Consider the following 22399-nt stretch of genomic DNA (forward strand, 5'->3'; position numbering starts at 1 on the left):
CCTGTAACTGGAGGACAAAAACCATGAAGAAAAATTTTATGACACCGTATCATGCCTCTCCAGTCCCCACTCTAAGCCCACAGCACATTCTTACTATGTTTTTGTTGGCTGAGTGACTGGCCAACTCAATAAATGAATGGATTCTTGTTTCTGTCCCTGGGTAACCTGAAGAGTGCTGGGACACTAGGAAACGCTATTTTGGTCTACTTCAAAGAAATTAGAATTCTGTAAAGTCATACCATAAATGTCATCCTAGTTTCAAGTGGGTTATATTACTTTCTTCCCCACCTCAATTGTTTTTTTAGTATTGTATCTGCTTCATTTTAATGTTTCATTCACTTTTCATAAGTTACATCTACTCACTTGAAATATCTCAAGCAGAACCCTTTTTGTAAAATAGAGTTTTGAAAATATTATTTGTCCTTGTTCTCAGTAGGTCACCATTTTCTATTTATATATTTATTTACTTATTTATTTATTTTTATTGTACTTTAAGTTCTAGGGTACATGTGCACAACATGCAGGTTTGTTACATATGTATACGTGTGCCATGTTGGTGTGCTGCACCCATTAACTCATCATTTACATTAGGTGTATCTCCTAATGCTATCCCTCCCCCCTACCCCAACCCCACGACAGGCCCCGGTGTGTGATGTTCCCCACCCTGTGTCCAAGTGTTCTCATTGTACAATTCCCACTTATGAGTGAGAACATGCGCCCCACATCAATTTTTAAGAAGAGTCATAGATATACAAAAGCCCCCCAAATATCACAGAGATAAGCCACACAATGTTGGAAACAGAAGACAACTTTTGAAACTACACTGCCAAATAAATCCTTCAAGAAAAGCACTAAAGGAAAATATGAGGTTCAGAGCAAGCTAAAAGAATGTAAATGCATGTCACCTAGGACAATCATGAAATTAGGTGAAAAAGTACCACATAGGGTATCTGAGCACTTTCAGGAGACCATCATTTATATCTTCAATTGGGAGATAAGATCACACTGCATGTGAAACTCTTCTTTCCTTAATAAGCAGGAAGAAAGCAACGAATACTTACGGGTGAAAAGAGAAGTCTGTGTTAATACTTATTTTCAAACTATTCTCTTACCCCTATCAACACACAACTTGCATCCACACACACATGCACAAACACCTACATGCCCAAGCACACATCAATGTTTTCTTTTTTTCTTTTTTCTTTTTTTTTTGATTTCCAACTTTTAAGTCAGGGCTCCATGTGGAGGATGTGCAGATTTGTTACATAGGTAAATATGTGCATGGTGGTTTGATGCACAAATCAATCCATCACTAGGTTTAAGCCCAGCATGCATTAGCTATTTATCCTGATGCACTCCCCCCAACCCTAGTGTGTGTCATTCCTCTCCCTGTGTACATGTGTTCTCATTGTTCCTTTCCCACTTATAAGTGAGAACACGCAGTGTTTGCTTTTCTGTCCATCATTAGTTTGCTGAGGATAATGGCTTCCAGCTTCATCCATGTCCCTGCAAAGGACATGATCTCCTCCTTTTTGTGACCACATAGTATTCTATGATGTATATATACCACATTTTAAAAACTCAGTCTATCATTGATGGGCATTTGGGTTGATTCCATGTCTTTGCTATTGTGAATAGTGCTGCAATGAACATACATGTGCATGGATCTTTATAATAGAATGATGTATATTCTTTTGGGTATATACCTAGTAATGGGATTGCTGGGTCAAATTATTTCTGGTTTTAGGTCTTTGAAGAATTGCCACATTGTCTTCCACAATGGTTGAACTAATTTACACTCCCACCAACAGTGTAAAGATGTTCCTATTTCTCCACAGCCTCGCCAGCATCTATTGTTTCTTGACTTAGTAATAACGCCATTCTGACTGGCATGAGATGGTATCTCATTGTGGTTTTGACTTGCATTTCTCTAATGATCGGTGATGTTGAGCTTTTTTTTCAAATGTTTGTTGGCCATAAAAATGTCTTCTTTTGAGAAGTGTCTGTTCATTTCCTTTTCCAGCTTTTTAGTGGGGTTGTTTGTTTATTTCTTGTAAATTTGTTCCTTGTAGATACTGGATATTAGACCTTTGTCAGATGGATAGATTGCAAAATTTTTCTCCCATTCTATAGGTTGCCTGTTTACTCTGCTGATAGTTTCTTTTGCTGTGCAGAAGCTCTTTAGTTTAATTAGATCCTATTTGTCAATTTTGGCTTTCCTTGCAATTGCTTTCGGCATCTTCATCATGAAATCTTTGCCTGTGCCTATGTCCTAAATGGTATTGCTTAGGTTTTCTTCTAGGGTTTTTATACTTTTGGGTTTTACATTTAAGTCTTAAATCCATCTTTAGTTGATTTTTGTATATGGCTTGAGGAAGGGTGTAGTTTCTATTTTCTGCATACAGCTAGCAAGTTCTCCCAGCACCATTTATTAAATAGAGAATCCTTTTCCCATTGCTCGTTTTTGTCAGGTTTTTCAAAAATCAGATGGCAGTAGGTGTGCGGTCTTATTTCTGGGTTCTCTATTCTGTTCCATTTTTTATGTGTCTGTTTTTGGAAATGAGAATAACATTGAATCTATAAATTGCTTTGGGCAGTATGGCCATTTTCACAATATTGATTCTTTCTATCCATAAACATGGAATGTTTTTCCATTTGTTTGTGTCATCTTTGATTTCTTTGATCAGCGGTTTTTAGTTCTCCTCGAAGAGGTCCTTCCCTTATCTTGTTAGCTGTATTCCTAGGTATTTTATTCTTTTTATGGCAATTGTGAATGGTAGCTCATTCATAATTTGGCTGTATATTTGGTTCATTCATAATTTGGCATAGAGCCAAATTCACTATAAGCTACTTGCCTATTCTTGGATTATAGGAATGCTAGTGATTTTTGCACATTAATTTTGTATCCTGAGACTTTGGTGAAGTTGCTTGTCAGCTTAAGAAGCTTTTGGACTGAGAGAATGGGGCTTTCTAGGTATAGGATAATGCCATCCACAAACAAAGATAGTTTGACTTTCTCTCTTCTTATTTGTATACCCTTTATTTATTTCTCTTGCCTGGTTGCTCCGGCCAGAACTTCCAAATACTATGTTGAATATGAGTGGTGAGAGAGGACATCCTTGTCTTGTGCTGGATTTCAAGGCAAATGCTTCCAGCTTTGGGTTTGTCATGTATGGCTCCTGTTATTTTGAGGTAGGTTCCTTCGATACCTAATTTATTGAGAGTTTTTATCATGAAGGGATGTTGAATTTTATCAAAAGCCTTTTCTGCAGCTATTGAGATAATCATGAGGTTTTTGCCTTTAGTTCTTTTTCACATAAACATTTTCAGTCTACAGCTGACCACCCTTTTTTAAACTGGAGTAGAAAATTGTGGACAAGTGAAGCAGCCTTTCTATAAACAGCCTGCATCAGGAGACATGGAAATGTCATTCCTCATGGTTTACAGTATTAAAAAGCCTCTCCATCTTTATTACTTGTAAGAGTACTCGGCCATATTGTGTTTGGGGTCTTCTTGGTCTGTGGACACATGAGTGATGTGGACACATGAGCATACAGTGGCAATAAGTTGTGTGTGCTCAAGGGTGTGGAATTCTCCTTGTGTCATATAACACCATGTAGAAATGTCTGTGGCACTTGCTCTGCTTGTGAACAGAAATAGAGTCAAATTTATTAAATAACCAAGTAACCCCTAACCAGCCAATGTGAAAGTGAGACAAGAAAAAACAAAGTTTTCAGGATACTTAACAATAGATCCATCATGACTCTTCTGAATCGACATATGCTGTCTATTAACAGACTGAATTTAGTGACGCTAAACTATACACTTGATCAAATTTTCCTACAATCTATTCATTATAAGCTAGCTTTATTTAGAAAAACAGGCAATGTGAATTAAACTCTTGAAAATGAACCACAAAAACTGAAAGATATCCATTAATTAGTAGATTTTGTTTTTGTCTTTTTTTTGTTTGGTTGATTTTTCTTAGACAGGGTCTTGCTCTGTCACCCAGGCTGGAGTACAGAGGCTCAATCAGGGCCTAGTGCAACCCCTGCCTCCTGGGTTCAAGGGATTCTCCTGCCTCAGCCTCCTGAGTAGGTGGGATTACAGGTGCCCACCACCATGCCCAGCTAATTTTTGTAGTTTTGTAGAGAGGAGTTTCACCATGTTGGCCATGCGGGTCTCAAACTCTTGACCTCAAGTGATTCACCCGCCTTGGCCTCCCAAAGTGCTGAGATTACAGGTGTGAGCCACCATGATGAGCCAATTAACAGCTTTTGATAGAGTTATTATCTATTTTTTGACTGGTTAATTTTTGAACCTGAGGTAAATTATATAGGCAACAACTTTTTTGTTCAGTATTCAGACAAGTAGCAGACAGCACAGTGAATTTGGTCTGTTTTATATTGGCTACATCTCACATCCATTTCCAAAGGGCAACCTGTGCTTTTAGCGTTCACTAATGAAATCACACATTACAGTCTCACTGCCACATACTGCTTCCTCCAGATAGGATGTCACAGCCCCAGAAACAACTTGTAAGCTTTTTGTCTCTTAACAGCTGAGGCCACAGGGAAATAATGATGAGGGGGTGGAGGGAAAGACTATTTTAAAGGAAAAGTTCAAGATATAATTGTGATTTCTGCAAAAAATCAATTATGACAATCAAGTCTCTAGCCATTCTTGTCTAATTATTGTTAATACTTTAAAATAAGTTAATTAGCAATAGCCTACAATCCCAGACATACAGAGCAAGAGCCAGAAGATCTGTGCTGTAATCAACAAAGCCAAATATTAATGCCTGCAACTGATGCATGCAGTATTTTCTTGTAAAATCCTCCAAGGTCAGGTATTCTGAGAAAATTTCACAGTTTTAACTTTTTTATTGCTGTTGTTACACTGAAAATATTATAGAAAACAACATTTTATCAACCAAATGTGGTAAGTTAAAAGCTGACATCTCATTGCCTAGAGTGATGTTAGTTCGTTATTTAATATTTCTATAACGATTTGGTTAGGTAGGACATGCTTACAGCAACTCCTTGCCCTTTTATCATTTTTGACAGAGAGGATTTGGCTTATATCACCTCACTGGACTAGCCATTTATACTTGTCAGAGTCACCCTTGTTTGTCAGTAGGTCAGTCTCTGAAAACCCCGTCTATCAAGTACACTCAGCACAAACATCTGGATCGCAAGCCCTCAGGGGCACCCATGCAAACAAGCCCAATAAAAAAACATGCCTCCCTCTGTGAAAGAGGACAACAAACCAATTTAGCTGAAAATATGACAGTCTGCATCCTATCTCCTGCTTCCTTGTGCCCTGAATGAGTTGTGAAACCTTAGGAAGACGGTTGGAATGTTCCCAAATCTTAAAAAAACAGCAATTCCCTTTACAAAGAGCTGTGTTCTATTTTTTTCCTGCCCTGGACCCCGTCTCTCCATCATCTGGGAAATTTCAACAGTTTTCCAAGTGTAGACGGAGAAATTTAAGATCACAGAGAAAGAAAGTCAAGTTGACTGTCAATATAGCCTAATTTGAAGAGTTTACATTTTCACTAGCCAATCCCTCAGTTGGGATATTACCAACTCTTTGATTTGCCTCATTATCAAAATGGTCTGGGCTTTTGCATAGAAACAACCTCGACCATTTTAATGAGAAAAAGAACAAAGTAAATGCACATGGACAGACTAATTTATACTAGAGGCTTTTAAGCCAAATGAGAATAAGTGATATTTCTGTTTTCACATGTTATTGAAAAAGGAGGAAAGAAAAAGCAGCCCCTGACAACTGAGAGCTCGCCAGACACTTAAAACCAGGCCATGTTATTCTCCTGTTGGACATAAGCAATCTCCCACAATACCAACTTCAGATAAGGTCACCACCTCTCTTCACTAAAATAAGTGGCTGTGACTCCTTTACCAATTATAGTTTGACCTTGCTCTAGCCCTATGGATTAGGCTTGTTGAAATACCCAAATATAGACTAGTCCTTGCTTTCTGACAGCATCTGATCTAGAGAGAACCCCTGCTTCCTTAGACCCTCCCTCAAGTCATCCAACCTAAGCCCAATCTTGTAAGTCCCTTCCAGCATCCTCTTACCGGGATGTCTCATGTATGAACCCCATGGTATGTTCTCCGTCGCTGCAACAAATAGTAAACTCTGCATGTTCAACAAATGTTTGTGCCTGGGGATCTTTGGCTAAAGGACAATCACAAAATACTTATGTCTCTTGGAGCTTTTCAGCTGAATGGATTTGTGCCCCACTCAGGAGCCCTGCCTGCATAGAGCAGAAGGGAAGAGCTGGCCTGCAGGCCCCCTTCTCATGACTGTGGAATGTGAACTGAGATTTCCACATGTGGTCCATTTTACTTCTTGAATCAGACACCTTTTACTCATTCATCTACTGATATCTCATTATATGGTTCATTTGAAATTCCAAACAAATCTCCCTTTTCCCTCGGTTGCTGACTAAACTACACAAATTATTGTGTCACTACTTGACTGACTAAATAGCCCTGCTGCCTGGATACTCCATCTTTATTCTCTCTACCCCATCAGCCTACCTCCTTTCAACTTTTTTTTTGGTAAGTGCTAGCTATACATACTAGCTATATTTTAAGCTAGTTTCTTTTAGAAATTAAATTCAATCTGCCCAGCAATTCCATAGAAGAAAACTGAGATCCAGAGAGGTTTACTAAAGTAGGAGAATCTCCATCCTATGCCACAGTTTTTCAGAAAAGTATATGTATTCATTCTCTGTTTCTCTCTGTCGCTTATACACACACACACACACACACATACACACACACAGAGCAGGCACTGAATAGATGTCTGACTTCTCAACAACTTGGAGCCTTCTCCAGGCTTTAACCTCTCCGAAACAGTGAAAACTGCCTGCCTGTATTTAAATGTATTTTAATCTTCTTTAATCATACAACATCAGCGGAACGAAGGAGAAAGAGAGTTTTTATATGCACTCGTTTCAAAAATTTTGGGGTCAAATGTTGTTAAAATGGAGAATTACAGACCACCCTTCCTCCTGCCATACCCCAGAGGACACAGGCTGAACTCACTCCTCTGTCACACAGTCTCACAACTGTAAGCTGGTACAGAATCTTCTTCCTTCTGAGAAATAAAAATTAAATCTTGAGCCCCCCAGCCAACTGAGTACAACCCCTTCTTGGCCAAAAGGACTCCAGAGAAACCTTAAAAACTGAGTTCTTGGCCTTGCATGGTGGCTCATGCCTGTAAACCCAGCATTTTGGGAGGCTGAGGCGGGCAGATCACTTGAGGTTAGGTGTTCGAGACCAGCCTGGCCAACATGGTGAAACCCCTTCTCTACAAAAAGTACAAAAATCAGCTGGGCATGGTGGCATGCACCTGTAATCCCAGCTACTCGGGAGGCTGAGGTGGGAGAATCAATTGAACCTGGGAGGCGGAGGTTGCAGTGAGCTGAGATCATGCCACTGTACTCCAGCCTGGGTGACAGAGCAAGGCTCTGTCTCAAAACAAAACAAAACAAGAAAACAAAAACAACTGAGTTTTTGGCAATGATGGGATGGGAGATTGGACATGCTTTGTTATACTCCATTCTTCAGTAACTGCCACTAAAAGACTTTCTTTCCCAAGAGTTAAACAGAAATCAATCCATCTAACTTCCCCACATTTTTGTGGTTTCAACACAACTGACCAGCTTGTCTTCCTGATCAGAGACACCAAATCGTAGACTGATTCTGGTCAGTTTACTGAGACTGCACATAACATGCCTCTGTGTCCTCTGTTTCACTTTTTGACATATAGGACCTAATTTTAATGCATTAAATGTTAAGTCTCCACCCAGAAGTGAACATAGGACTTATGGAATATGTATGTTTACTTATTTATAAATGCAACCGTCCCACTTTGTGAATATTCATAGATTCTCCTACAACCTGTTGAATATGTATACTTAGCTGACCCTTTCAGCCTAAATTTTTGTCTCACCCTTCCTTTCCTTGAAGTACCTTTCTCAGTTTCTACTGGAGGCTACATTTCCCAACCCATGGAATGGCCAGCCTGCAGGTGGCAATCCTTTATAAGAAATAAAGCTCTCTTCTCTCTGAATTTATGAAACTCATAATTCTTCAGTTGAAACTCCTCCTCCTCCTCCTTTTCCTCTTCTTCTTCTTTCTCATCGTATTTGAAATTAGCATTGGGGAGGCAGTTGGGATGCAGTGCTGTAATGTTAATTGGCTTTGGTGGGAGACACTGAGTCTAGAAGTTATTAAGTCTTCTTACACGAGAATGTGCTTTTTAGCCCGTCAGCGCAATAATTCTAGGATCAAACTAAGTCACACAAGACACAAGATGCCAAAAGCTGAGGGCTATTTTTTTGGAAATCATTGATAGGTACTATCTGAGTGATACAGCAAGGAAATATGAACTTAAATCTGGCAGGTCTTGTGGGTAGAGGAGTTGTAACTTAGATTTTAGGAAGAACTAACTGAGCCTAGGGAGGAGGGCACCAATAAATATTGGGGTTTATGTTCTCTAGGTTAACCAAAACCAGGTTAATTTGTCGGTAGGGATGATTAAGGTGCAGCTTGTTTGTGGGTATGAGCAGAGCAGTGCTACTTGAAGTGGGGCTCACTTGAGTCTGCTAAGAATTAAACACTTTGCACCACAGACTACTGAATCAGAATTTCTGAAAGTGGTACCCAGGAATTTACATTGTAACAAAATTTCCATAAGTGTATTCCAGTTTGCCAAGTCCTGGGCTGGGAAAGCGTTGTTTTCTGGAGCTTCCTTTTGATTTACAAGCCAGAATCCGCTTTCCAGTGGTTCAGAAAGATTCTAAATTGCTCCCAGCACTGACTTATAACATCATCCAAGTAAATTATTTAGCCATTCTGACTTTCAGTTTCTTAAATTGCAAATTAGGAATAACACTTGTACAAATGAAGCCATGTACATACATACAAACAGACATACACACACAGACACAAGTACATATAAGTATCTGTATGCATACATATCTATAGAGACAGGGAGAGAGACAGGTCGAACAAATGAATCTTATGGTGAAAGCTTTTTGAAAACAATGATTATTGGAACACTAGCTTTCCATAGTCTCCTTGGTGTTCTTTCTCCTCATGGATATGTAGCTTGAGGAGATCGCTTTCCCCATCTGTTGAATAGAATATCCCAAATATCCATTGTCAGCTGCTCTGCTCTGCTGCTGTGCTGACCTGTCTTGGAACATGGCCTAGGGTGGAAGGGCGGGGCTGGAAAGCTGCTCTTTATGGAGATAGGTACTGTCTCATGTCACTATAGCTGACTTTGAACCATTCTGAGTCTCAGCCTCTAAGTGAGGATTTTCCTGGCTCTCCAAACTGCTAAGATGACTGGCACTGCAGCCGAAAAACTTCCAAGAGCTAGACCCACCCCTTCTGGGTACGGGCAAGGAAAAGGCAAACTGGGCAACAGGCGGGTTGTGAGCTGGAGTGTGTCCCCATTGGAGAGAAATAAAGAATCCTTTGGGTTCATGATGTAGAGAGAGTTAAAGAGTAGAAGAAAGAGAGAGAGGCAGATAAGGAGAGAGAGAGAGAAAGTCCAGGGAAAGTAGGCCCAGCATAAAATCTGTGGCCCAGTCCTTTGACTTTAGCCGCATTCCCTCCTGGCAAGACTCCAGGGCACCATGCAGTGTTGAGTGCAGCGCAGACTGAAAGCCCTTCCATGTTGGTATGTGCAGCCTGGTATGCTCTGCTCCCTCCGCCCCTAAGCTTTCTGTTTATCCTCTGGCCTTATCCTTCTCTGGGGTGTCTCTTCTTTTGACTGGGAGCCAGGAGTCCTGGATTTTAATCCTTTCTCTGCTGCCAGTTAGCTCTGTGTCCTTGCACAATCAATTAGCATTCCTCTTGGCCTCAACTTCCTTATTTAATAAAAAGAAATGGTGAAATGAGCAATAGGCACAAGGCAAGAAGGATTAAGCCCAGTCATCTCTAACTCCTTTCATGTTCTATGTCAATGCTTCCTTAGGAGGTTCCATGCTAACATCCTATCAGAGTTTGCTTTCTTGAGGCAAAGCCATACACTTCAAACCTTTTCTTCTCTTATCTTTGCCCACTCTGTCACCAGCATAATTCACTTTCCCAAACCCCTAGATCTGACTCTGCCTTCCAAGATGACAGATAATATATTAAATGCAGCCAGTGCCAAGCAATATTAATTTTACCTAATCTGCAAGAATAAGCATGGGACTTAGAGTCAAACAAACCTATGTAATAATCCTAGCTTATTAATTAAGGCATGACTTTAATATGGGATTTTAAAGCAAGGTATTAGACATCTCTCAGCCTCAATTTCCACCTCTAATGGATTTAATAATACCTAATTTGTAAGGCTGCAAGGCCTTAAATGGACACAAATCATGTAGAGCTCTTAGCACAGTGCCTGGCACATAATGTGGGCTCAACAACTACAGTTGTCTTCCTTTGCCCAGCTGGGTAATATTGGTATATACTCACAACCACATCCTAAAAATTCTGCCTTACAAAAGGTGATCACTGTGACCATGAGACTAAGCGGCCAGGGCTACCCATCATCCAACTCCAAGGGACGTCATCCATATAAAATGATACTGTAAATGGTATTCCGAGGGGGCAGCACTGTCAGTAGGGCTGAAGTCAAACCATGTCAGGATTTTTACCTCTCTTTCTTTCTAAACACTTGTTGGCATGCTACTCTGTTTCCGCCTTTAAACTGGTAGCTTCATCTTCAGTCTCTTCCTTCCTTACTCAACCTACACAATTAGGTGAGTTTCATCTCCGGAGGTCCAGTTCTGATTTGCCCTCCTCAATATCTTCCTAATATATGCCTAATTCAGCCAACCATAATCTCCCCCTTCACTTTTTCCTCGAGTCATCCCCCATGTTCCTTTGCACATCACTGTTTCTCTAACCAACCCTGATTTCTCTTGTCCTTAAGATTTCCTACCTCCATGCTTTGCTCTTGCTATTTCCTCATCCTGAGAAGTTACCCCTACCCATCTCTGCCTATCACAGTGCTTTTTGTCGAAGCCAGCCAAAATCTTTCCAGATATCTCTCTCCTCTAAGTCACATAGGTCTTGATATTTAACTCTCCTGTTTCTCTCCAATTTGTGTTTAGGTCTTGCATGTTCTTGTCTTTTCAAACCTACTTGATGCTTGATGGGAACAATGGCAAATACCAATTTTAATATGCCTCACAACACTTAATGCAGAGCCGTACTCATAGGAGCTGTTCAACAGATAAGTACTAAATTGAACTCAGTCTACCTGAATGTACTGCCAAATTTGATCTAGATATTGTCATTTAATAAGATGAAAACAAAGTTGCAGTCACTTCTTTGGATTCTCACAAATAGCAGGGAGATAGTACTATGTAATGGTTATAAGACTGCATATCTGAGATCAGTCACTTGAAGTACAGTGTCTAGAACAGATTAGGCATTTAAATGTTTGCTTTTGTGAATAAATGAACAGATAGAGCAGCCTAAATTTAAATCCTGAATCCACCTTTTCTTAATTGTGCTATCCAGCTAAATTGGTTAACACTTCTAAGGCTCAGTCCCTTTATTGTTAAGATAGGATAGCAATAGTACCTACACTTGGAGGTTTTATAAATATTGAACCTAATCATGAATATAACACAATAAAGGATCTAACAGATAGTGAACCCTTATAATAGCCCATAATAATAATAACAGTTATTATTATTGTTATATTAATCATTATCTAACTTGTTGGCCTGAACAAATATTGTCTAATTTAACTCAGCATCACTTTACTTGCACAGATGCATTGCTGCTTAAAAATTCAGGCAGGTAATATGGCTACATTTTTTAAATTAAAAGAAACCTGTAAGTTAATAAACTTCTACAAATTAGGAAAGGACTTTACTCAAGTTGCACACCTTCTTTTTAAGAATGTGTGAATTGCGTGGGGGTGGGGTGCAAAAACTGGTGTTTGAAAAAGAAATTAAAAATAAGTCTTTAAGAAATAAAAATCTGTGTCTTTTGGCATTGCTACAGAGTAGAAAATGAATCTGCAGTATTTAGAACCATTGGCCAGATTGAAAGCTATGGTACCTAAATCCAGGCTGGATTTAGTTTCCCTGAAAGCCACCCACAATTCTAAATGGTGTTTTCTAAATGTGTGTGCTCAGAGTTTTGTTAATCCAAATATTAGGTATGATTTTAAAAATTGTAGAGAAACTAGCTAGTCAAATACAGGATCTTAGAATTGTGGGATTTTACAACTGAAATGGATCTTGGAGGTAATCTAGCTCAAACTCCAAATTTTGCAGATGAAAATATGTAAGGCCTAGAGCAGTCTTATAATTGCCTGGTAACTTTCCTTTCGTGGCACAGAAGAACTTACTACAACTTTTGGTGCCATCACAGGACTTTATGAATGAATGGCTTTTGCACAAAAGCGAAGAGGACAATGTCAGAATCAGTTCACTTCATAGGCTTCATCACTTGGTAAGAAGAGAAAGCCAACAAGTTCTGGGGAGTCAAGTGCTCCTTCACTGAATAAGTGATAAGTATTAATAAATTGCCTTTGGAAGGCATGACCCCAGAGCTGACAATAAGCTTTTCCTGTAGGTTCCATGCAGAAGGCTGGAGTATGTCCAATAACCAAACCAAACCAAAACAAAAAACTGAGCTTCACATTAATATAACATTCAGAATACAGCTTTGCAAATGGTTAAAAAGGAAGTCTTTCTAGTACTTCTGAGACTAAACACCACTGGAGAATGCCAGCACATCTATAATGACAAGGTTCAGATATATTGGCAAATTATTGGTAAGTAATTTTCATAATCCTATAGAGGAAAGAATTAGTTCTACATATGGAGTCTTCATTTCTACTTTTAAAATTTCTTTTTCTGTTCCTTTTTCTTGTCAATGATACAACTCTACTCTTCCAAATATATAAGCTAGAGAGGCAAGTAAGAAGTTCTGAATTAAAGGGCTGAGAGCAGTTTTTAAAAATTAATTCCATGTGCTGTTAATAAGTGTTACCTGAACAAAAGTTAAGTGCTTGGAAAACATTGCATTAGTTAAATTTAAATAGGATTCATCACTAAAACATTCCTTAGTGCCTTTTATATGCTAATGTACACTGTGACTCCTTTGGGAGAGTTGTGTAGAATATAATGTTCAGCACTTTCCTAACTGATTTGATTTTTTTACCCACAAATCCTACTTTAGTAGTAGTGTACTAGAGCATGAGTAACCAAAAAGCAGTTTAACTATGACTTGAAAACTTCTAAATTACATCAAATGACGTAAGAGGAAAAAAATGAAAACGTTTATCTTTGAGTAAATTCTTGGCTTCTTCAAAGGATGATCTCTACACAGGTAAAATGAGGGTAAAGTTCTTGGCTAAAATGCAAAGCAAGGATTTAATATGAGTAAGTGTTTTCCAAAGCGTAGAACTATGCTGGAAGCTGGAAGAGGTGATAGGAAGACTTGCATCATGCCCAAAATGTCAAAGTTAAAAATGAAGCTTCTTTCATTCAAGGTATGCAGAGAATGGAAGGAGTTGGAGTCAGTTCCCTCCCAGGCTCCTGCTGCCTTTTCACCACCTCTAGTGACCCATCAGAGATTCTTCAGAATCTGGGGACTCTATGGGATACAGTTAAAAACAATACATTTTTATATGTACACAACTCCCTCACTTTCTAAGTTTGTGAGAAAGGGGGTAAATTGCTAATTACCAGAAAAAATAATGTTTGTAGACAGCGGTGCTATAAAGCAAAAAGCCCTCTTGTTTTGATGAATACTTTGTTGCAACTAGCTGAGTTTAGGCTTAGGAAGCTGGAGAGAGTTGACTAGTTAGGCATAATCATCTAGATGTGTTAATCTAGTTACACAATCATCTAGAATGTTGGGTCTCAAAGGCAATCTAAGGGTAAAGAAAGAAAATAAGTGAAAAATGGTAAAGGAGGAGAAGATTCAGTCAGAGGATATGAAGCTGAGGTATACAGTGTTGCAGATGTTGTCAGGGGCTGTTATCCTAGGGCAGAAGATTTGTAATTAAAGACAAGCCTAAAATTCGATTTTAAATTATGTACATTGTTGTGATTATAAGCCATTCCTGGCCTCTTCAGATCTTCAGTAAAATTTAAAAATTATTGTGGAAATGAACATGAAGCAAGTTTCATGTCTCAGAATGGGACATGGACAGACTGTGTGGGACAATTAAATCATAAAATGATATAATCCAGTAGTAGAAAGGGCTCCTACCATACAAATAGAAGAAATGTAGACATTAGCAGAAATCATAGAGAAAGCCAGGCACTTTAATAGACTATACAATGAATGGTTGGTAATGTTATTTAAATTTTAAGGAACAGAGCAGTCCCAGCTAATGGACCATTCTGAATAACAGAAGAAAGTTTTGATTTCATATGGAAGAACTTTTCCACTCCAATGACTTGGAGTTTCCACCACCAAGAAATGCCAACAACCCCCAAATGAGTTGGCCTGTATTTCTAATGATCAATTAGCCACATCTACTTGAATGCCTTACTCATGCTTTAAATTCAGCATGACCCTGATGGTACCTTCCCCACTTCTTCCCAAATCCCTGTGTCTTTGTTTCCTGAGTCTGTGAATGCTTCCATTACCTGTCCTGCTTATCCTGAACTCTTTTCTCCCATTTATACCACATATGGAACTAGTCACTGAACCATTTTAATTTTCACTGCTTGCATATGATCCGCTTCTGTGCTTTTTCGCTTCCCCAGTGTAGCTTGCATTACCTTGCTGAAACAGTTCTAAGCACTTATCAACTGCTCACTCTCTCCATTCCATCAATCCTCCAGGCTGCATCAGTTATTACATAAAACACAGATCATGTCAAGTCATGTTACTTTTAAACTTTATTATCTAGCTCCCCATTGCTCATAGGATGAGGGTCTCTGTAGCCTGGTAAAAAGATTTCTGGAAAATGTGTTCTTGCACCACTCCAAGCTTTAACTCCTTTCATTCCCCGTCCTATATGCTATGCCACAAGGTCACACGTACTATTTTCACTGCCTAATCTTTTCTCTTCATCTTTTGTCTTTTTCCACAAAGACCTTGAGTCCAAGCAAAACATTCACGCTCTGTCTCTTTAGCATAATTCAAAATGTCAATGAAAGATAAAAATAAGAGATCTGATAAGGATTTATGTTCTTTCTTCAGATGATGTTTGCATTGTTTAACATTTTACCTCAAAAGAATAAATAATATGTATAATTCAGCATATTGTGTCACACTTGCAGGAAAAAAACCTGTGATTGCTCAAGTTATACCTCACAGGTAATGAACATTCTACATGTTTGGCTGGGCTTGACCAATGAAGTGACCACTGTCTCAGGGGTAACCATTCCTTATAAGGCTGCATATGTAGTATAAAAGGCATAGGATATAGTTTAAGAATAGAGTTTGAGTATCCATGTTATCATTCACTGTTGAAGCGGTCTTAGGAAAAATATATCACTTTTTTGAACCTCATTTTTTAAATCTGTAAGACAATATCTACTTCTCAGGGTTGTTATGCATTTCAAATGGAATTAGGGATATTAAAAGACTCTGCAAATGGTGGAGAAAGGATATTGCAATCTATAAAGCAACACACAAATGTGAAAAAAGGGTGCTATGACAAGACAACTAGACATGGAGTCAAAATACATGGGGTTATGGGTTGATCTGTGGTCCACAAAAAGACATGTTAAAGTCCTAACCCCCGCTACCTGTGAGTGTGACCTTATTTGGAAATTGGTTCCTTGCCGAAGTAATTAAGATGAGGTTATTAGAGCAGGCCCTAATTCAATATGACTAGTATCCTTATAAGCAAAGGAAAACACAGAGACACATGAGAAAATGGCATGAGAAAAAGGAGGCAGAGACTGGAGTGATGTATGTATAAGCCAAGTAACACTCAGGCTTGCCAGCCACCACCAGAACCTAGGAGACAGGCATAGAACAGATTCTCTCTTAGAGTCCTCAGGAGGAACCAACCCTGCCGACACTGATTTCAGACTTCTAGGTTTCAGAACTGTGAGATAATATATTTTTATTGTTTTAAGACACCCAATTTGTGGTACTTTGTTATTGCAGCCCCGGGGACCTAAATACGTAAGTGTGAATTTTAGCTTCATCACTTGTGAGCTCTATGAATTCAAGTTAAATTATTTGAGGTTTTCCCCCTGACATTTTAAAGACACTTACCTTTCTGTGATTGTTTCTCTGAGGCCACTTGCCACCCCTTTGACTACAGTGCTAGCTTTGGGGGTCAGCACCACCTGAGATATAAAAAACGATCCCTTCTTTCTTCTTTCAGTGATGGATGCTTGAAGAAACTGGATCAGTTTCTCAGGGTCTGTGGTGTTGGCCCAGGGTGCTGGCATCATCTGCCCGGGCCAGAGAAAGGGCACTTCCAGAGCCACTGGACTATGGTAGAAGACCAGCACTTGATAGTCCTTCTCCCACAGGTACTTTAAACTAACTTCCTGGGCAAAAATCGCTGGGCACATTTTATTTCCATAGATGTCTTTCAGCATTTGGACCAGTTTTTCATGGTGATATTTCTGCATCCCATAGAAGTGGTTGAAGTCCAAGAACACTACCTCCTTATGGTGATCTGTGAGGAATGCATTGATCTCCTCAAGGCCTTCATTGACTTTGGCACTGAACAAACCATGAGCAAAATAGAGTTCATTGTCGGGGTCTCTGGGCTTGGTGGAAATTCGAAGATCAAAATAACGAATTCCAGCTCCTAGCTGGCCAGTAAAATTCATTGTCTGAGTGGCCAACCATTTCCGCATGAGCTTTTTGGCCACAGTTCCAAACACAGAGACAAAATTCTGGACAGTTTCTGGCTGTTCAGGACCTACTGGAGAGGCTTCATCAATGTAGAAGCTGAAGGAATCATGAGACCCTAGGAGAATAACAAGCATAGTGTGGTTAATTTCCAGGTCTTTGCCCTTCCCAACTTCTTTCCCTCTTGCAATATCCATACCTCTCCCTCAAATGAAACACAGGAAATACTAAGAAATTTAGTACTAGTTATTTTTTATGCCTTAGGAGAGTCCTTTACATAATTTGACATAAGACACAGAACACTTCAATAGATCAAATTGGTTATAAAAGAATAAGAAGATTTCGTTATCATTAAATTTAAAATTTAAATAATCATCTATTCTGTGAACCGAGAATGTAATACACTCACTAGAATTGGCTTTCCATATGGGTGACATAAGTGATCATTCATAAAGCGATATGTATGAAGACTCACCAGTACCCCAATACTTTACAGTCTTACCCTTCTCCTTGATTTTGGGTTGATTTTAAGCCTAGAAGGATTGTCTCAATGAATAAAGATGCCCTTTTCACAAGCAATCAGCATTCGAATTGTTACCTTATTCACTTTGGAAGGCACAGGAGGTCAAAGTGATAGAGGGAAGGAGAAATAAGACAAGAAGGCAGTACAATGTTGACATATTTAACTTCATTCCTGACCTTGTATTTGGGCAACTGTAAACTTAGATGAAGTCAAGTACTTTTCACATATTGAATAAATGATTAACTGTTCTTGCAAGTCAACAGCATTTAAAAATTAACAGCATTTAAAAATTGGCAGCATTTAAAAAGTAACTAATAGACTCTTCACAAATTTTCTCTCAATAGCATAAACTCTTTTGGGAATTGGCTTCTAAATTTAGAATAATTTCTTCCTAGGAAGAAAAAGGACTATTTATTTGATTAGTTTTGGCAGTTGCAAATTTCAAGACTCCAGAAATGTAGCAATGAACATGTGTGTGATTTGTCACAAACAGAGAGTGGCATTTGAAACTCTTTATTAGGACCCAATAAAGAAAAGTTATTTCAAGGTTGCATTTTATTTCTTAAAGCCTCCTTTAATTCTTAGGCATAACCCACTGAAGAGCTAAAATTAAATTAACATATTCTAAAAATTTCATACATTAGAGGGCAGATATGCTTTAAATTCTGACACCCTTTCCTGTTTCATGACCTTGTCCTAGTAACATCGTTCCCCATCTGTTACTCAGGCTTCCTCTGAGTACACTTTGTTGCCCCATTCCTGATTTTCCTCCCTTGAGGCACATATTTTCCTAGTTCTTTCACTCCCCAACCCAAAACTCACATACATATAAATACACAGAGGCACACACAAGAATCTTAAGTTTATCCATACAACACTTCAAAGCCTTGGTCTGATAAATTAGTTGAAGGATTTTTTTCAGTGATGCAAAATATACCATTCGTCTATATTCCATATCTAAGTCTATTTCTATCTATCTATCTATCTATCTATCTATCTATCTATCTATCTATCTTTCTGTCTATCTATCTATATCTAGCTTTAACAGCCCATAAGAATCACAAGTGCCTAAATTTCAGACACCATGGTAGGTTGTTAAAGAAAATAATTTGCAAAATATTTCAATACCCTGAAAATCACAACCTTTAAAATTTAGATAAGTTCTCAGAATGATTTGCTTTTTCAAAAACAATAAAAGATAACCCAAATATACAGAAATGGCATGTTTAATTTAATCTGAAACTGCATGTCTTATCTTTAGTAGATGGTGTGGCAAGAAAATGTCAATCCTTTCTGAATAAGCAAAGCTGGAAGTTAGGTTCTGATTGGTAAGTTTTAATAAACATTTAAATTGCTGCATACTGGTTTATTAGTTGCTATTCATCTGACTGCTAATTTAAATGAAAGCTAAACAAATGGTGCTAGAGCTCAATATATACAAAGAAGTGTGTCTAAAGATAGAAGTGAAAGAAAGTTTAAGAAGAATTATGATTAAATGATCTAAGATTAGGAGAGATAATAAATAAATTTATTTAAAAATAAATTTAAACTCTCAAAATAAAAGTTAAAAAGTTAGTTTCAAGGCACATGAAGGGAAAGGTAGATGAAGGTAATTGGTTACTTCTGTAATCTAGTAGAAATTATACTTGGAGGCAGGCAAAAAGAGAATTAAGTATAACTAGATTTCTTTTACTAGAAATGAGTGGTTCTTTTTTTTCAATATGGCTTTAGTTTCACCTTTCTATCACATGGTTATGTGGCAAGTAAAAAAAAAATTGTAAAAATAAAATTTTAAAGGCAAGGAAATCACCACTTTTGAAAATACTGTGAAAGGATACTATACTTTCTAGAGTACATGATTTGTTGACTTTCATGGAAAGTAGCTTCTTAAGGTCAAAATAAGGGAATGTTAAAAATAAAAATAAACAGTCAGAAGGAGAAGCCAATGGTGGCTTCACCAGTATGTGTTTTAAGCCAGATGACTTTGAGGTGTAGCCACAGCACCTGGTATAAAATGGTGCTTCATACTGTAAATCTTATTAGAAAAGAAAATAAAATCAATAGATATAAAACAGTATCTATGCATTTTGTAAGAAAATATGTAATCTACTTTTGGCTTAAAAAAATGAATATTTTGATGACTTTTAATTTCATTTGGAGTAATACTTCTCAATTTCAACATTTTTACGGAACCAGTAAGTTTTCTATTTGTTTGAATGTAAAGCAAAAATACAGCAGTACTTCATAACCATTCAATAATTGTGAGGAAAAGCCTAACCTCGTGTCTTTAAAGCCAGGAGTCCTCTTTGTTCTTGAACTTTTCTGCTACATCTGGTCTGACATTTTGCTTCTATATTGACTTGGTATTCCTGGGCTTCTGACCTTTTTATTCTTCTCTCATCCACAGTCTCAAACTCATACCTTGGACCTGGTACTTAATGTCACTCCTCTGATGTTGAATTTAGTTTCTCATCTTTAGGTTCCATTTGCCCTCTCTCCTCAGACAAGGGCTAACCACTCCCATTATACACCCAGTCCCATCAAGTTTGGTTGCTTTGGCTCTGAATAAGTAAATGTAATCAGAGCAACTATTTGTTTCATTTCTTGGAAATAAGCACTTTAATTTGTTTCTCCTCAGTGTGATAAATTGTACCGTCATTCAGGCACTGTGGGAAGCCCACTTCTAAGATGGCACCTAACAATCCTTGCCCTCCTGCATTCATATCCCTCTCTGTGAGTGTGGGCTGAACCTATGACTTGCTTCTAATGAATACATAAGACAAACATGATGGGACGCCCTTTCTGAGATTAGATTACAAAAGGTTATAACTTCTGTCTTGCTACTTTTTTCCTTGCTTTGATGAGTGAACTGCTATGTTGGAGAGGCCCATGTGACACAGAGGTGGAAGTGGCCCTTGGCCAACAACCAGCTGGGAGCAGAGGTCTTTAGACTAACAGCTCTCAAGCAACTGAATCCTGTTAACGGTCAATGAGTAAGCTTGGAAATAGATCCTGCCTGAGTGAGACCTTGATTGCAGCCCTGGGAGAGAGACCAAAGCAGAGAACCCAGTTAAGTAATGCTTAGATTCCTGATTCATAGAAGTACCCAGAAACTCTGTGTTGTTTTGCACAACTAAATTCAGGGGCAATTGGTTACACAGAAATAGTTAACTAATATAGGCCATCTCTTTGTGGTTAATGAGGGGACTTGTGGCCAATAGACCCAACTGGCTAAAAGGAGAAGTTGGAATTTCAAAGAAGAGAAATTAACTATGTTTATGTTATATGCATGTTTCCATGATTGAAAACTGTATCAGATATGAGAAAAAATTTTAAAGATGGTTTAAAAAATATTGAATTCACAAATGGACTTTCTTTTTTCCACATACTGTTATGGATGATCTGAGATATCATCTGGCCTAACCAATTGGCACATAGCATCAATTTTATTACCTTATCAGTGTGGAACGTGTGTGTGTGTAATCATTTCTATATTTTATGATTTCCAGTAGTACTGGACTTAACTTCTTATCCCATCATTTGGTATGGTAGGAAGATTGCCCCTAAAACATCCTTCTCCTGGTGATAAGACCTATATAATCCCTCCCCTTGAGTGCAAGGTCTATGATTCCATATTGTTCTTGTGATTATGTTACATTATATAGAAATGAGATTTTTAAAAATATGTAATTAAGGTCCCTAATCAGTTGGCTCTTAGTTAATCAAAGAGAGATTATCCTGAGTAGGCCTGACTTGAGCAGACAAGCTCTTAAAAGAGGCAACAAGCTGCAACAGATATTTTCCTGTTGCTCTTACAGAAGCAAAATGCAATGTTGTAGAGAAGGCCATATGGCAAAGGAAGTCATTAATAGCTCACTAAAGTGGTGTAAACATTTATTTAAACTGAAAGCATCTGAACAATCAGCAGCAACAGAAAAAAAATATTATTCAAACTTAAGCAGACCCTCCTGAAAATATAGTTGCCATTGCCTCCCCTTCTGATTGAAAAAAAGACTGATCCTTATCACCAGAAAGTGCAAATATAGCTGTCCATAAGCATCATAAAGCCCAGTAGACCATTCCATACTTTTCCAATTAAAATCTTAACTTTTTGTTAAGTTTAGTATGTGAGCCTTTATTTATGGTTATTCAGGGAGTTACTGCTCACTAAGCACTCCCATCTGCACACCATGCATGCATAAATAAACCTTGCGTTTTCATCTATTAATCTGTCCATTGACAGTTAGTTTGCAGGCCACCAATCACTGGACCCAAGATGAAAGGGAAAGGTTTTCCTCAAAATATAATGAACACTAAGTAGCCTCTAGGAGCTGAGGTCTAAGCTCCTACTACTCAAGAAACCACATTCTGTGAACAACCAACAAGCTTGTAAAAGGAACCGTAGCCGCAAAAGAGATTGCAGTCTTGGTCACACTCTGATTTCAGCCTGGTATCATCCTGAGCAGAGGTCCCAGCTAATTCATATCCATAGTCCTTAATTTACAGAAGCTATGAGAAAATTTGTATTGTTTAAGCCACTATATTTGTGGTCATTTTAATGCAACAATAGAAAACTAATACATTTGGACACTACTTAAGATCATCTGTATATGTAGTGTCATACGAGTATTACAGTATAGTTGAGACAATTAGTGCGAGTATTCTGTAATTTTTAGACTTTGTGTGTAAAGGGATATGAATGACTTGAGGCAATTACATCATTCTGATTAAAGGCCCCCAGTAACTGGAAGTAAGTTAGCCTCTCTGTGTAAAAAATTATATCTACTACTAATTCTATTTTGCAAATGTTTTCTTCAAGTAAAATGGTCTACCTTCAGATGGAAAGAAATGTTCTTATTTTTAAACTAATGAATTGCTCATTCAGTAAAACATTTATCAAGCACTTGCTATAAGTGTTGTTATTATGCTAAGTATAAGACAAACATTGTTTTCATTCTCATAAATTTACAGCTTAATATGTGATGCACATAGATAAATAATTATAGTAGAGTTGGTAATGATTCTTTAGTCACTATTG

The 22399-nt window shown here is 38.1% G+C and overlaps 1 protein-coding gene across 3 annotated transcripts in view; it reads right to left on the reverse strand.

The window, feature by feature from the left end:
• Positions 1-22399, reverse strand: part of PLCXD3 (phosphatidylinositol specific phospholipase C X domain containing 3) — a 213223-nt gene that overhangs the window by 54982 nt on the left and 135842 nt on the right. For 2 of the 3 annotated variants that reach the window (XM_073993376.1, XM_045393670.2), the window contains exon 2: positions 16248-16956. In XM_073993376.1, coding sequence (XP_073849477.1) covers positions 16248-16843 — 596 coding nt within the window. In that variant the 5' untranslated portion in view covers positions 16844-16956. Of the gene's footprint in view, positions 1-16247; positions 16957-17436; positions 17556-22399 lie in introns of those variants that run through there. The other variant, XM_073993375.1, reaches the window with a different exon arrangement.

This window comes from Macaca fascicularis, chromosome 6 (genome assembly GCF_037993035.2).
Source record: "Macaca fascicularis isolate 582-1 chromosome 6, T2T-MFA8v1.1".
Classification (NCBI taxonomy): Eukaryota; Metazoa; Chordata; class Mammalia; order Primates; family Cercopithecidae; genus Macaca; species Macaca fascicularis.